Here is a 15,826-nt window from a genome sequence, read left to right on the forward strand (position 1 = left end):
TCGTAGGCCATACTCTCTCCATTTAGAATACATCCGTCTGTATCCGTGCAGTCGTCCTGAGTACAGTAACTGGTCAGGAATGAAACCGACAGCATCCTGCAGATTACTGTACTGCTTTCTTCTGGAGAGACCTCTTGATCTAAGAATGCATTTTACAAGTGTACTTTCACTGATTATATGACCATGCCTATTGAGCAGTAGTACTATATCAGCATACTTAATGCCCAGTTCAAAGTAAAATTCAATGAGCTGATCCAGACTGGGAATAGACTGGGAATAGACATATGTTCAGAAGGAATGGAAGAAGAAAAGTATTGTGAGAGAATTTATTGTGAGGTAATGCGAAAAAAATCTTGTACCTTATGGATCTTATCTAAATGTGTTTTTACATGTAGCCAAAACACTTAGGATAAATGAAAAATCTTTAATGAGCCAACAGTATTAAACACAGTCCAAATCTTTAAAATAGAACAAACAATTTATTGACTGTTAAGACTGAAAACCGATTTCCAACAATACCCCTCCTGTAAATATATTTTAAATAGATCCCCAGTATATACAACAAACCCTAATACACATTCTGATCAAGGAGAAACTTCATAAAACAAATCCTTATGTAAAGACAAACAAAAATAAGACAAAACACTAATAACTAACAGCCTTGTGCAAAAAAAATCCCCACACAAACATTGGTAGGATCTGCTGAAGGCACCGAGGTTATAATTAAACAGTGATTCAGTGTTATAGCAACAAAAGATTTTAGAATTTTACAGTTTAATCTATTCACAAGTAAAAATATGAAAAAGCTAATACCTAGCAATAAGTAGGTGCTGCTAAAAAATACAAACTATCTGCGACTATTCAGTAACACGTGACTTTGGTTTGCAATACAATTCCTACTGTTGCAAAGTCAAACAAATGTATAATCAACAGATAAACAGTGTGTTCTTTCTGCTCATTAATGCACTCTTCCTTGGTAAATACACCTGAATTCAGTTAATGTCAGTAACATCACATAAATAAACCTGCACCCTGTCTTTCATTTTCACCATGGCTAAGCTCCATATTATGTCAGAAATACCAGAAGTATGGTAATCTTTATAACTCAACATGAATTAAAATGCAACGCCCCAGTTACACCATGTCTTCAATTGACCATCTGAAGAGCTTTTTGTCTCACTTCATCTAAACCAGAAAGCTGATTAAAACAGTAATAAGAAAATCCTTCATCCCTTCACCCTTCACTAATCATCAGCTTATCCTATACAGTATTATACACATGGGAAAACATAAAATTCAGTGAGCAACAATCAAACAGCAACTCCGTTCATCGGTAGTGCAACATGTTGTGTTACAGTACAACCTTCATTTCTCACTTCCGTACAATCGTCAGGCTGCATCTTATTTTACAGGGCAACTAGTCTGATTGCCTGAGAAGACAGGAACTATGAAACAATCAGAATTTAGCGCCATAAAGTACTCCATGTATTAACATTTGTTAGAGTTAAAGACTGGTTACCCTGTAAAGCTTTATATGCTGCTGTAATGACAAAAATATGTAGACATACATTATAGGGATCCATCATTCATTGACAGAAAAACATTCTCAGGTCAAATATGCTTTTTTATATATTCCAAACTCTACACACAGTGTTTATCTTTGAGGCCCCAGAGTGTTATCTCTACACTAACAGTGAGATGGACAGAAAAGTCCCAATACTTTAACAGTGACAGGATTTAAATAAATGTACCTTTACTAGGTCACAGCTCTTTGTAGCAGTGCACCTCGGACACTTTCATATTTATACCCTTAATCTGTCTAATTTTAAATGCATTTCAGTTATTTTGTGATGAGGTGTTGCACATTTCTTTCGTCATACCCACTTTGCCTCCTGCCTCCTAATTCAGCTTCAGTTAGTAATTACCTACAATAACTTTTGATAGCCTGATATTTGAACATGCTGTATATTATATTATTAGTAGTGGGGAGTGCAAATAGACATTACATGCTTGTATAAGACTTTGAGCTTGTCTTCTGTGCCACAATCTCCTTAAAAGTGTATATGTGGAATATATGGAGAGAATTGGGTTCACCTCACTAGGCTGATCTGTTGACCATAAGCCACAAATATGCAGCAACAAGATTGTTCCTGGTTATAAGATATTTGTTTTTTTTAGGTGCTTTTCAATAAATAATCACACCCCCATCCCCCCCCAAAACAATGACGAGAGCTCAGACTAATCTGGTACATTGATCAGAGAAAAGACTAGTCTGAGTCACCAAGGATGTAGGGGAGGGCCTAGTTTCCTTGGGGCCTGCCAAAGGCTCCCTGAGCAGCAGAAGTGGCAGCGCTGGCTGCAGCAGTCTGGAAGTTTCGGTTGGTCAGGACTCCCTGGGAGAACTCCTGCTGGGCTTTAGTGAAGCTGGCACCTGTCCTTCTGTACTTCGAGTGAACCTTGGTGAATAGGGAAGAGGGAGACAGGTTAGGTCAGTGACAGGTTTATAAATCAGAAGAAGTCACACCTGTTAGTGAAAAATCTGTCGACTCTCACTTGGAACCTGCACCTTAGAGGGATTTTCAAAGTGAGGAAAAGCAGAGCAAATTGTGAAAATTGTGTTTAATGGCTTCTGAACAGGCAAGCCATGGCTGCTGCATTTTTGGTCACATCTTTGTTAATGCCACAGCTTTCAATCCAATAGTGTGGAAAGTTATGCCATGGGCAAAGAAACAAGTAATGACCTTTCAAGCTGAACTACATGAAGGCGCGGATGCAGGATTTTCTTTTTAAGATTTGCTACTATTGCAAGACAGTTATTTTTTGGGCATTTTCTAAATGCTTCTGCTGTTTTCTCTGGCACGCATGTATTTTATTGCAGATCTGGATCCACATGCAGTTCGGAATGAAAAGAATTTAACATTTTCTGTTATTCAACCTTGGTGGAAGCATATGCTTTCTGTAGTTTTAGAAATGATATTTGGCAGGTGTGGACAGCTAAAAAACACATTTTTGGAAGAGAATGAAAGGCCACATGGTCTTCAGATTCCACATAGAGCACAGACTCGCTGGTTAAATGAAATAAAGGCTTCATACACTGACCATAGTGTACTAGAGTCTGCCCAAAAATCACAGAAAATATATACTGTAATTGTTCATTTTGTGTCTCTGTTTCCTTTTCTCATTCACCACCCTTGTGGTGTGCTATGTTGAGGTCAAGTCTTTCAAATAAATTGTCTGGAGGCCCAGCTTGCTGACCTTTTTTGAGAGTTTCTGCACCTTTATAAACTATCAACAGCTTCCTAATTCACATATTCCCTGTGCTGTCTAAGATGCCCTTTCATTGCAGCTGATGTTGGAAGTTTTTGTCACCACTATTTTTAGTTTCTCTGGTTATGTTTCTCTCTGATCTGCACGCACCCTCACTGAGTTGGAGTCAAAATAAGCAACAAGAAGCCACAGCAAAAATACCCATGTTTATATACAGTATGTATGTCGTGCCATGTTTGACTTTCTATTTTAGGCAAGTGCAATTAATTACAAGGCACTGTTTATCTATCACTATCTTTAATTTTACTGCAACCTTCCAGCATGTGTAGACTGCATATTCACAAATGGGGGTAATGTTACCTACCCAGAGACACATGACATATTAAACTCTACTGGTTAATATTTAAATGGTAACCAGGTTATCTGCAAAATACACATCTGAGTAGCTCGACTGTTATATTAGCATACCATTTTCAGTAGGATGACGCCCAGGACGGCGTTCACGGTGAAAAAACCGGCCACCACCATCATAACCACGGCCACAGCCAAGTTTTTGCCGATCATGCTGATGGACACAATCCATCCACTGTCAACAACAGAGTCATATAAACACAACCATGTGTCATTTCACATTTCCTCTACAGTAAGTGAGTACTGTACAGTATACAAACAGTCATTAAAGAAAAGTACTGTAAATTAATGAATGAAAAAGAAATGAGCCAACATCATATCCTCCACCAGTGACTAATGGAAAAGCATGAAGCTTGAAAATCCGAATGATGGAAAACTGAAATATTATTATATTATATGAAATAGAAAAAAGAAACCCAAAGAGAAAAGTTCCACACACTTACAAAGCAGCACCCCTGACAAGTTAGGGCAGCAGGAATCTGTCGAAGAGACGCAAGAGAGGAGATACAGGCCAGAATACACACACACACACACACAAACACACACAGGTTTGAATGAAGAAACACAAGGACCCGTGCATACCCACATTTACTATGAAGCTACCCAAAGCTGAATGCATATGTTTCATTCTTACTAATGACAACAGACAACCCATGTAAGCAATGAAAAACTGTCTCATGCATTTACCCCACACATTCAGGCTTTCACTCAACATGCAGATGATGATGATGATTCAGTTAAGAAAGGTTCCCACTGACCTGTTTCCCCAACTGGGGATCCCCACAGTCTGGATGACGTACACTGCCACTTGGAAGAAAAAGACAAAGAAGAAGAAAAAGAAGCTGAAGGAGCTGTCGGACCTAGGGAGGAAAACAGACACACAAAAGGCATGTTATTAATGTTATATAGTGTTTAAGAGGTTTGTAATAGATATTAGACTCACTAGAAAAGATACTCTATTAAATATTTAAGTCACAAACATTTGTCAACAGTGTATCTGCACTTTGAAACCCTCAAATGAAAGGCTTGTGTTTCAGTGCATTACTAAATAATGTGGTGAAAGTTCCTCCCAGACCAAAGAAACAAAACAGTAGACTGTAAAATCTAAACATTATTTTTCTCATATTACTTCAACTGTGAAGGTGTGAATACTATTTCTGATGCTCCTCGTCTCTGACCAGGATAAAAGTCTAGAGAAAACACTCATTAAAAATGTTGAATCAAAAATGCCCAACTATTTAAAAAGCAATGTGATGCAAATCATAGCATATTTCACAAACTGGGACAAGGCCAGTTAAGCAGCGTAGTGTACCTGAAGGCCTTGTAAACAGGCCTGTACCAGCAGATAAAAGACACAGGGGTGAAGAGGATGAACCAGAGGATGGAAAGACCAAAGTCTACACCGTGCGAAGAGTCTGCAGTGAAGTAAGCCAGGCAGGCCAACACGTTGAGGAACAGAGTGGCACTGTGGACTGGAGACACAGAGAGAGAACCCATGAGCGGGACTAACAATGGTGGAATGGGAGGTGCCGTCAAAGAAATTGTCCTCTGGAAAAAATACTTTGTTTTTGAAAAGAAACAGAATTGTGTGTATTTTTCTAATAAAATCATCTTTGGTGCCGTTTTAGAGGCATTACTGGATCTGAATGACATCTTGATCAAATAATTAATTGATAAGAGAGACAGTATTGATGTGTAGGATGTGTGATTCGTGAAAGGGTTTGCCGGTAGCGGTGGAGTGGACTGACCTCTGCTGGATATTAAAAAGAGTGGAGCTGGGTTGTAACAATGTCCGCTCCTTACTGAACTGATTTTAAAATACTTCTTATTGTTTTTTTAAAGCCATGAACGGCCTAGCTCCCTCCTACGTTGTTGACATGCTCTCTGAATACACACCAGATAGACCCTTGAGATCATCAAATAAAAGGATCTCCTCACCATACCTAGAATAAATACTAAATCAGCTCACGGTGCCTTCAACCATTATGGTCCTACCACATGAACTCAGGTCTGTTACAACAGTGTCTTCCTTTAAAAGCAGACTAAAAACATATCTTTTTTCGCAAGCTTTTAGTTAGGTTTTACCCATTAACCTTCTTTTTAGAAACAGTATTATTATTGTTATTTCTTTTACTTACGTATTGTAATACCTTCTCACCCTCTAATTTTTTTTATGCTGTCTTATATGATTTTATATATGTAACATCTTCTTATTTTATGTTTTATCTTATTTGTTTTATATATGTAATGTTAATGTAATATATTTGTTATGTATGATCTTTACTTGTTTTTAGGCACATTGAGTTTACGCCTGCCATATGAAATGTGCTATATAAATAAATTTGACTTGACTTGACTTATAAAATGGCATCCTATCCTCACCTGTTAAAAATGTTCAACATCTTCTAATGAAAAAAAAAGCAAAATTCAACAACAGTGTGTTTTTATATCTGTAATATTAAATGTGTAAAGTCATTGTCAAATCTGTCAGGGTTTTTCTGATGGCCTATTAATGAATTAATATATTTTAGCCAATTAGAGAGATAGTTATGTTGTACGTCATGATTATTTTGTTAACCTAAAGTCATGATGTGGAAACGCAGATGTAATAATGCACTCTGCAGTAAAACTGGTCCATCTTCAGCTCAAAGGCAATAACAAAGAAGAAAATGTTAATACATGCATCTGAAATTATCACTGATTCAGAGTTTTAAAAGGAGATGTGTTCATTTACATACAAAACCATCAGATGTCAACTACGCTATCCTAAAGATGTCCACAAACAACCCAATGTGTTGTGTGAGGAGGCCAGTATTGAGGAACTACTGCCTGCAGGGGTACTTACACATCCAGAGGTAGTACATTCTCTTGCAGATCCTGCGGTAGTCGTCTGGGATCTCCTGCTCAAAGTCCTGATAGAAGCACGGCTTCACAGGGAAGAACTTGGGAAGAGGTGGCCAATTGTTCTCTTTGGCTGACAGACAAAGATTTTCGAATTATACATCAATTCTTTTTGTTGAGATGAACAACATGAGTCTACGTGCAGTCACTTATAACAACTGCAGCTACTTACCACCTGTGGTTGATGCCTGGTTCCGTAGTTCCTGCTCCTTCCTCTCCAGCTCAGCTGCTTTCCTCTCCAGCTCCTCCTGCTGTTTGATCAGGTTAGCCTGGCCAGCATTTACAGTTGCCTGGTGGGTGATAGAGGAGCTGCACTTTAAACACCGTTAAATATTGTCAATGCATCATATTTAACTCCCTGCAGGGTTCTTCCTCCCTGTAGATGGGAAATTCATGAACTACACAAGAGGTTGCATCAAGCTGATACCTGATTCAGCCATGTAAGACTTCACCTCCTCCTTCAGTTTTGATCTACTGACTACCCACAGTTCCCACTTGATTAGATAAATATTAACTGAAGTAGAGCTGCGGCTAACGGTTATTTTAATTGTCAGTTTATCTTTTTTCAATAGATTAATTGTTTAGCCTATATAATGCCAGAAAGTGGTGTAAATTGAAGATTTTTTTTTAACAATTTATCAATTATGAAAACTGTTGACAATTTTCTGTCTATTGACTTATCAATTAATCAACAAATTGTGTCAGTTCTAACCTGAAGCTAACTGTAAGTCAAAACACTATTGTCCTCATCTATTGTTTTCATCATTCCTCCTGTTAATACTATTAGAAGATCCCTTCATAATGCACTGTATAATGTAAATGATGGGGGACAAAACAAGCCTCACAAGCCTCCTTCTGTGCAAAGATGGATTTAAAGGTTTATCTGAAGCTAATATGAAGCTTCAGCCATCCAAATGACTCAAATCAAGTAGATATCTTTCAACATTACAGTCTTTTTTAGTACCAAAGTCCCTCTTTTTGTTACTATACTTCCAACGCAGCTCAACAGGGAAACACAAAGAGGGAATGTGATGCTAAAAAGACTGTAAATGTGTCAGATATCCACTTGATATGACTAACTCAGACTGCTGAAGCCTCATATAAGCTTCAGATAAACTTTGAAACGCATTTTTGCACAAAATAACTGTGTGGGCATACTGTGGATTTTGGTCTCCATCACTTACATTGAAAGCACATTTGAAGGGGATCTTTTAACAGCCAGTATGAACAGGAAGAATGATTACAGCGAGGAAAACCTGTTTCACTGTTCATATGGACACCTGACTGTTGTTTTAAGACAGCCTTGAAAAATTGTGAACCTATCCTTTAAATGTAATTTCACATCTGCTTATTTAATGTCCTTCATTTGTGTGTGTTTGTCTTACTCACTTGTGCACTTTGCTCCACAGAGGTCTGTAGTATGGCAGGTTGAGATGAGGCAGCAGAGATGGGGATGGTCGTGTCAGAGTTTTTTCCCTGTGAAACAGATTGAAAGTGCTTTTTAATAATCACTAAGTGTCCCCTCAATGATAGAACAACTACACATTACATTAGTATACATGTAAAAATGTGACAAAACCAAAGAAGCGTACTGTACCATTTCAGTTGCAGAGAACGGGTTGAACTCCCCGATGCTTTCAGTGGCTCTGCTGGTGGCTTGTGTGACTGAGGCATCCTGAAAAGGAGATCAAACATAACTTGATGTTACCATTGTATTGTTGAGAGGCCCTTGGAAGTCTTTATTTAGAGTTAGGTGTGGAGTAAGCAGTGGCTGAGAGAGTCCCAACCAGTCCAGGAAGAAAACTTGACTGCTGGATTGTCTCACACCTCATTAACTATTCATAGACTCTTGGCCCCGGAGCACTTTCGTCTCAGTTAAACCACAATTTCTTGGGTTTGAACAAACAAAAGTTGATCTGCCTTTAAGGAAATATGTCGAAAAGACATACATGCATGTCATCAAAAACTATTAGATCTGAAAACACTGGGATGGGATCACCAAAACAAAAAACAAGAACAAGCCCTTGTAGAGATGAAAGCTACAAAGGATAGCCTATTTCTTGCGCCAATAACCACCATTTCCCCTCGGGGATTACAAAATCAATCTTCTGGTTTCTTTCAATGGCGTGTTGAGGAGGAGTCACAGTTGGTGGTTGAATATCAGCTGGCACCTGTTCGCTGCTATGCTTACCTGCGCAGGTGAGTCAACAGCTCCTGCACACCTTCAACGCCTTTCTTTTCAAGATTATCCTCATAAAATAGCCAGCAATTAGACTATAATGAGTCACACTTTATGCTAGTTTCAATTCTTAGCCAGGAAATGCTGAGGCCAAACCCAGCAACCAACCAAACAGGTTTTGGTTGCAGCATATCTTTTACAGCCTTAAACTAGGTTCACACACAGAAAACAATACGACAGTCACACCTGAAAGGGATTTACGTCCACTGGATCGACGAAGGGGTTGCTGTCAAATCCCGACATCGTTGAGAAAATGTTATTTTGTTTGAAATAAACAAAACGACAGCTCCTATCTAAACGACGGCGGCGGCTGCTGCTGCTGCTGCTCCTGTTGATCCTGATGGTGCTGTGAGCCTCTGCGCATGCGTCACTCGATAGGTGGACAGCGTCACCGGAGGTTGACGCGAGTCATTTCTAATGAGTCCGTCTTTATTTCTAAAAAAAATAATGTCACTTGGTTTCAAATGTGCGGTTCTCGTGACTGTTTGAAGTCAGCCCATTCGCGTATGTCTTAAAATACAATCCAATTTATTGTGGTAAATGTAGAAAGTGCTTTTTAAAAAACTTTATTTAATGTCTTAAAACGCACTTATGATGCCTTCAGGTGCTGTTGGACGTTTGGTACACATAGGTAAATTACATGTTTGCAAACGTTTAGTCAGCAAACATAAAATTGAAAACATGGTAACTAAGGTTCATAACAATACATATAGTTCCAATACATTTGAGGCTAATAACTTATCTTGTAGACCTTGAAATCTGATTTATGCACATCCTCCCTTCATCCCATAGACTGTATGTAATATATCTTTATATACAGTCTATGCTTCATCCTAACACAACGAGACGGAAGAATTCTATAAATTCCCGATAAACAAAGACACCTGAATGTAGTCCGGACCTGAGGTCTGTACTACGAAGCAAGGCTTTAAATACATGTAGGTATTATTATATATGACCATAGAAGAAGTATTTTTGCTATTTAGTTGGATGATGAATATGTCGTGCACATGAAATACTTAAAAGTAATGTCAGACTGTTTCTGCTACCAAAGCAAAGAGTGGAAAAGTAGTTAAGGACTGATGAGATCTATCTGACCCAAATGTTGCATTTATAATCATGGGAGCCAATTAACAGTGTGTGGATTATTTGTTTCTAATAAAAGACAATCCTTCGTTTTTATTTCCAGTTATGATCACTCTGTTGTCTCATGTTATTCTGAGTTGCAGAGATGGAATCAGAGTGTAAAATCATCCACACTGTCAGATATCACTCCTGGGATAAAATTAATTTTGAATGATTAAAATGTAAAATCTTCATTATGTGTTTAGTGTCGTAAACGAGCTACCCGTTTGTTAGGAGCTGTTTTTTTTTTTTTTTTTTTTTTTTTTAAGTGGAAATAGAAAGTCTGGAATAGTAAAATGTTTCTATTGACATATAAAAATATAAATTGCTCTTTTTTACTTGTCACTTTATTGTGAACTCAGGACTTTTGTCCATGTCGGGATCCTGTAGGAATGATGACTCTTTTTTTCCAGTGATCTGATTGGTCAGTGGTTGGGGTGTTGACAGGTTGAGATCCGATCCTCTGAAATTAACCTGCTTCGGAGCGCAACTTTTTTTTTTTTACTAGGATGGCGAAGTCATGACCCGCCCTACTCTGCCTCTGATTGGCTTACCATGATATTCTTACCTTAAATCCCAACCAATCTCATCCCTCATGCCTAAACCTAACCAACCAAACCAACGATGGCAACGACTACTAGCCAATCAGAGGTAGAGTAGGGTGGGTCATGACTTCGCCACCCTAGGAAAAAAAATTTTCGCTGCTAAGCAGGTTACCTGTTCAGTTTAATGTACCATGAGGATGTTCCCCGGTAAGAAGTGAACCACCGCCGCAACCCTGAAAACCAGAGTTAAACCTGAAATGACCTAAACCCCAAATCCTGCTTCGTGGTACAGGCTTCAGAGTACATAACTGAGCTCTAGTTGTATTTTTTGTTTGTCATAGATGAGGGATTTAATCACACACTCTTCTGATCCCCTCTAAGGCTGGAAAATATGTTATTACTCCTACTGACATTATATTTCATAGTTATAATTTTAACCCTTTATGCTTGAACTTTGAGATGCTTCCCAACTGCTCTTACTGTTAGAGCAGTAGACATTTTGTTTGTCTCATCACCTATATAATATAAATATTTGGGAAGACGTGATTAGTGGCAAAGTTAATAATTGTCAGCTTTCTTTAAGCGATATAATAGACAGGTTGAGTTTCAATGGCTGCTAAGAAGCTGCCTAATGGACTGTAATTACAAAGCCAGTTTCTGTTTTTACACATTACCAAACGGGCCCCCACTCATAGACCTTCATTTTTGTAATAATTAAATAATGTGCAGGATATGACCTGTGGATAGATGGGCTCTTACTCATCAATTAAATTACTTTTCAGGACAGAGGTAACAACTGAAGGATGGACAAATGTAAAATTGGACTTGAACTTAGGTCATATTTCACTTCCTTGAATCCTTAAAGCAATGCTCAGGCGCTAACACTGTACCATGAATCCCACAGTTATCAAAGATTGTGAAATAGAGTGAGACACTACAACACAGGGCTACTGACTGAGAAGGTATTTGCAACAAATATACACAAAATGTAAGTAAAGAAAGAAGACTTTTTCTTTTTAAGAAAGGTTGGTTGCACTTGTGACCACAGTGGATTCCAAAATGTCTCCTGAGAGCTCAAGTATGCTGCTAAAAGTGCAAATGAGTGTAAAATACAGTATCTTATATGCATTAGAGTCAGAAAGATTCAGAGGACAATTTATTCTCTTCCTTAACATTATAGCAGGGAACGTTTCTCTCTGGTTTTGCAATGATGCATCATTAATTATTGGCCTTGGATCATTATAACTGGCCTCTAATAATGTCAAATTCTTGCCTTAGATCAGGTAATACTTTTGTGTCCGTGCTTAACTTTCACTTAAGTACAATACTCCATCTACTCTGCAATTGCAAAATTCACAAAACTAGTAAAAACTAGAAATACTGCCTTGTGGTTGTATGCCTCCGCAATCAGTAAAGTTGGAGTTTACATCCATGTCTGTCCAGCCTCATAATATATCCGTAGTGAAGACTTTGAAGGAATTTAATAAAAGGCATTAAGTGTATTTTCTGGGGAAATGGAAGTTATCACTATAATGACATGTATGATTCCAGTGAATAATTTCCTGTGAGAAACATGCTGTCTTCACTTAGAGACTGTTTGGATATAAAATGTCATCACTTCATCATTTTATTCTATTAGACATTTGTAAGAAACTTTGTCATAGCTAGCGTATGAATTCTTGAGTTATGGCCAAAAATGTGTTTTGTGAGGTTACAGTGACCTTTGACCATCAAATACTAATCAGTTCATCCTTGAGTCTAAGTGGACATTTGTGCCAGATATAATGAAATTCCCTCTAAGCGTTCCTGAGATATCGTGTTCACGAGAACGGGATGAACGTAAGGTCACGGTGACCCTTGACCGCCAAAATCTAATCAGTTCATTCTTGAGTTCAAGTGGACGTTTGTGCCAAATTTGAAGAAATTCCTTGATAAATAAATACCCCGTTCCCTCGTGAATGCGATATTTGAAGATATTGCATTCATGAGAATGGGATGGACGGAGGGACAGTCTGAAAACATAATACCTCCGGCCACGGCTGTCACCGACACGGAGGCATAAAATCTCTGCACAACTGAATATGCGAGAGGTGTGTTGGAGGAAAGCACAACTTGAGACAATGAGGAAAAACTCCCGCACACTGGGTCGCTTACTGCTGGAATAGAAGAAGTGTACGGGAGTTTTTCCTCATTGTTTCAAAATTCGCAAACTACAAAAAGGGTCAACTACTTTGACATAACCCTAAATAACTGATAACATGGAAGAACACACCCAAAATGACAAAAACATAAACATTATCAATAATAAAGACAGAAGACATGATGGTTTTATGTTCTTGCTTGGTTGCTATTGAGCAAACACTTCAGAGACAGGAGGTGGAGAAGGATTTGGGAGTGGGGGGGGCAACAATAGATTTTAAGAATAGAATGGCATTTTTGTTCACTATACTGTACATATGAACTGTACTGTACATTACAACTGTTGTATGGCTGTTAAGCAGTGAATGCAGGGATTTTATACACATCCGACATTCTTTACAGAGCTGGGATCCCCTTGGCTGGAATACACACCAGCTGACTTGGTCCCTTTGATGGCGGTATTTCCCTTGTAGAGGGAAAAAGCAGCACAAACTTTAAAAACACATGAAGTGGTTTTTTTTCTCGTTCTCACACATACGTACTGTACAGTCACTCATGAGTGCTTGGCACATGCACACACACATAAATCATCCACTGCCCAAATCCGTACATCTCTGTCCAAGATACTCAAAAAAAAAAAAAAAAAAAAAAGATAAATATTTGACTTCAACTACCCAGCAGAGGCTGGTGTTCCGGCTTTGTACAGTATTTATACCTGTATATTATATGCTATAAAGAATTTCTGTGACATTAAAATTTATTAAATAAATGTAAGGGAAAAATACATTTGTAATAACAGAGCAACCACTGTTTACACTGATTGTTATGAACTGTAAACTCATTAAGCAGCTAATAATTGTGAGCTATAAGTTCACTACAACATCAGCGACTCCTGATGTTGCCTGGTTTCTTCTTATTTACTGTGGTACACTGCTTCAGCTTTCCAGCTCCGTAACATTCCCTGATGCTGAGTGGTCATTCGCTTATTCCAACATTCCCTTTACTCTGTCCTCCTGCTCACTGTGTCTCCTCTTGGCGCTGAGTAAAGAGCTGCCAAGGCACTGTGAGAGCTTGGGTGACAGTTTAGTCCACAGAAGAGGAGCCCTTCCACTCATTCCTGTCCCTCTGCCAAACATCTTCCCCCCCTCTGGAGGTGGAAACACTGTACACGGCACTTGGGGACAATTCTCTGCAGATTTCAACAAAGAAAGGCTAAGCAAGAGTGCTTTGAGGAGTGACCATCGTGTTACCTCCCATGGAGAACATGCCTGCCAGGGAGTTGAATAGGGAGTGCTTTGGTGTCCCAGTGTCCTTCATACCATGAATTCATTACTGCCATACAATACCAGCTGCTGCGGTAGGTCTGGTGGGTCCCTGCTGTGTCCACCGCCTTCTCTGGTGTGCCTCAGGGTTGAATGCTTGGCCCCTTTAAGTTTCTGTTTGCCTTTCTCTGGATTGAAGGTGCCTCGGCTGGTAAACTGGGGCCTTTCGTCATAAGCGCCTTCCGGCTCTACTGTAGGGCTACTGTCTATGCAGTCTGAGCGAGAGGCTTGTGAGGCGTTCGCGGCCTGAGCCTGGGCCGGTCCTGAGCCTAAGGAGGGAGATTTGGAGTGGAATCGAAAGCGCCGGGTGGTGGCGGAGGAAGAGGACGACGATGCGTTAAAGTGTGATGAGGAGGAGTAGGATGAAACGGTGGAGCAAGAGTCCACAGAGTCCAGGGAGTCAGGCTGCCGTCTGAGAGCGCGGTGTCGGGGGCTCTTCCCGTCAGATCTCCGAGGCCAGGGGGAAGTCAATACTGGACCTCTTTCTGCATGGGTATGCAAAGACATAAGTTAAAGTTTAATGCATTTTTTTTGTTGTTTTTTGACCTGGAATATTATTATACATAGGCTCTACATGGAAAACAAGATGAGCAAGTTATGTTTATTTATTGTGACATACCACAGAAGTCAGATATGGTTCCCTCAGAGTCCACATTGAGGTTTTCAGAGCTATCAGCTGTACCGATAGAGGCCTCTGACTCCAGAGTCTCATCATCTGATGCTCGTGGCTCCAAAGTCAGCATCTCGAAAGTCAACTCCTCTCTGCAGAGCAAGCAAAACATTATCCAGATCAGTGAGAATACACACAACTCTGTAAAGGCATTTTTTGTAAATTCAATGCACTTTTTAAGCGTAGCGAATGTGTTTACTTCTCTTTCTGCAGGCTTTCAATTTGCTCTGTCAACACTCTCTCTTCCTGCTGCATGGCTGCTTGCTGATGCTCTGAGATTTCGGAAAACGAGTCCGCTCCCTCTTCACCCCCACTCTCTTCTATCACAGCGTCTGTCACAGGGGGTAGCCGTGGACTGACTGGAGGCGAGGGTGTGTGGTAGCTTAGTCGCTGTACGTGGCCCTTTCCCTGTGAAACATATCAAGGGCAGACGTCTTCTCACTAATGTGAATAACATATTCGTGGTCTATAAAAAGTAGCACTAAATGAGAACAGTGATGTCACCATATACATTTTACCACTTTTACCAAACAGCTACCCACTCAGACATGCGGTGTCTGAACCACATAAAATGACCAGCCAAGCTTAAAAACAGTATACTAAAAGACTCAAAGCCACATACAAATACAGCACAACTTTACACAAGCTTTACCTTTTTAGCTGCATTTGGCTGCATAGCGCAAAAAGTGAGAAGCAAAAAGAATAGGATTCAGTAATGCCGTGTTCCCGAAGGTCATATGAGGAGTTTTAACAGTGCAGCACTGTATCAAGGTCTGTCAATTCTAGCAACTGGTTTGCTGCATCAATATAGTTTCTTCTAGCTGAGTGGCAAATGATGCACATGTTTAAGTAGGAATCTTTCATCTGTTCTTAAAAGTGATGCTAATAGTGACAAAATTGTCGCCTATAGATATTTACAATGAGATTCCCACAAGAGTTATTGAGAAAACAAGTTATTTATGATCTCTGTCCACAATTTACCAAGAAGAAGATATGACAAAAGTAAATTACATAATTCAATTTCCTATTTTATAATTCAAATTAGTTTAAGATGTAAGCATTCCAGGCAGCATTTTCTAAAAAGCTGAACATTTTTAAAGCTTTTAAAGACTTTAAGTTATGTATTTATGGTTCATACTCTATACAGCATAATGTAACTATGACTAGAAGCAATTGCATGATTGCATAATGTCAATAACTTTCATCC

General features: G+C 39.2%; 2 protein-coding genes across 7 annotated transcripts in view; both read right to left on the minus strand.

Moving 5' to 3' along the window:
* Positions 1 to 410: 410 nt before the first annotated feature.
* On the minus strand, positions 411 to 9,193 carry scamp2l (secretory carrier membrane protein 2, like). The gene is made up of 9 exons (XM_067581207.1): positions 9,005 to 9,193; positions 8,177 to 8,254; positions 7,969 to 8,055; positions 6,752 to 6,869; positions 6,524 to 6,652; positions 4,991 to 5,150; positions 4,437 to 4,538; positions 3,736 to 3,853; positions 411 to 2,456 (listed from the first exon to the last, which is right to left on the minus strand). Exons 1-9 carry the CDS (start codon positions 9,059 to 9,061, stop codon positions 2,301 to 2,303), a joined length of 1,005 nt encoding a protein of 334 aa, XP_067437308.1. The 5' UTR covers positions 9,062 to 9,193; the 3' UTR covers positions 411 to 2,300.
* Positions 9,194 to 12,811: 3,618 nt separating this feature from the next.
* myo9aa (myosin IXAa) overlaps positions 12,812 to 15,826 on the minus strand; it is a 110,753-nt gene continuing 107,738 nt past the window's right edge. For all 6 annotated transcript variants that reach the window (XM_067581559.1, XM_067581494.1, XM_067581648.1 and 3 more), the window contains 3 exons: positions 14,819 to 15,027; positions 14,569 to 14,711; positions 12,812 to 14,434 (listed from right to left, as the gene is read on the minus strand). In XM_067581559.1, the coding sequence (XP_067437660.1) occupies positions 13,941 to 14,434; positions 14,569 to 14,711; positions 14,819 to 15,027 (846 nt within the window). In that variant the 3' untranslated portion in view covers positions 12,812 to 13,940. The remainder of the gene's footprint in view (positions 14,435 to 14,568; positions 14,712 to 14,818; positions 15,028 to 15,826) is intronic.

This window comes from Thunnus thynnus, chromosome 1 (assembly GCF_963924715.1).
Source record: "Thunnus thynnus chromosome 1, fThuThy2.1, whole genome shotgun sequence".
In the NCBI taxonomy this organism is placed as follows: domain Eukaryota; kingdom Metazoa; phylum Chordata; class Actinopteri; order Scombriformes; family Scombridae; genus Thunnus; species Thunnus thynnus.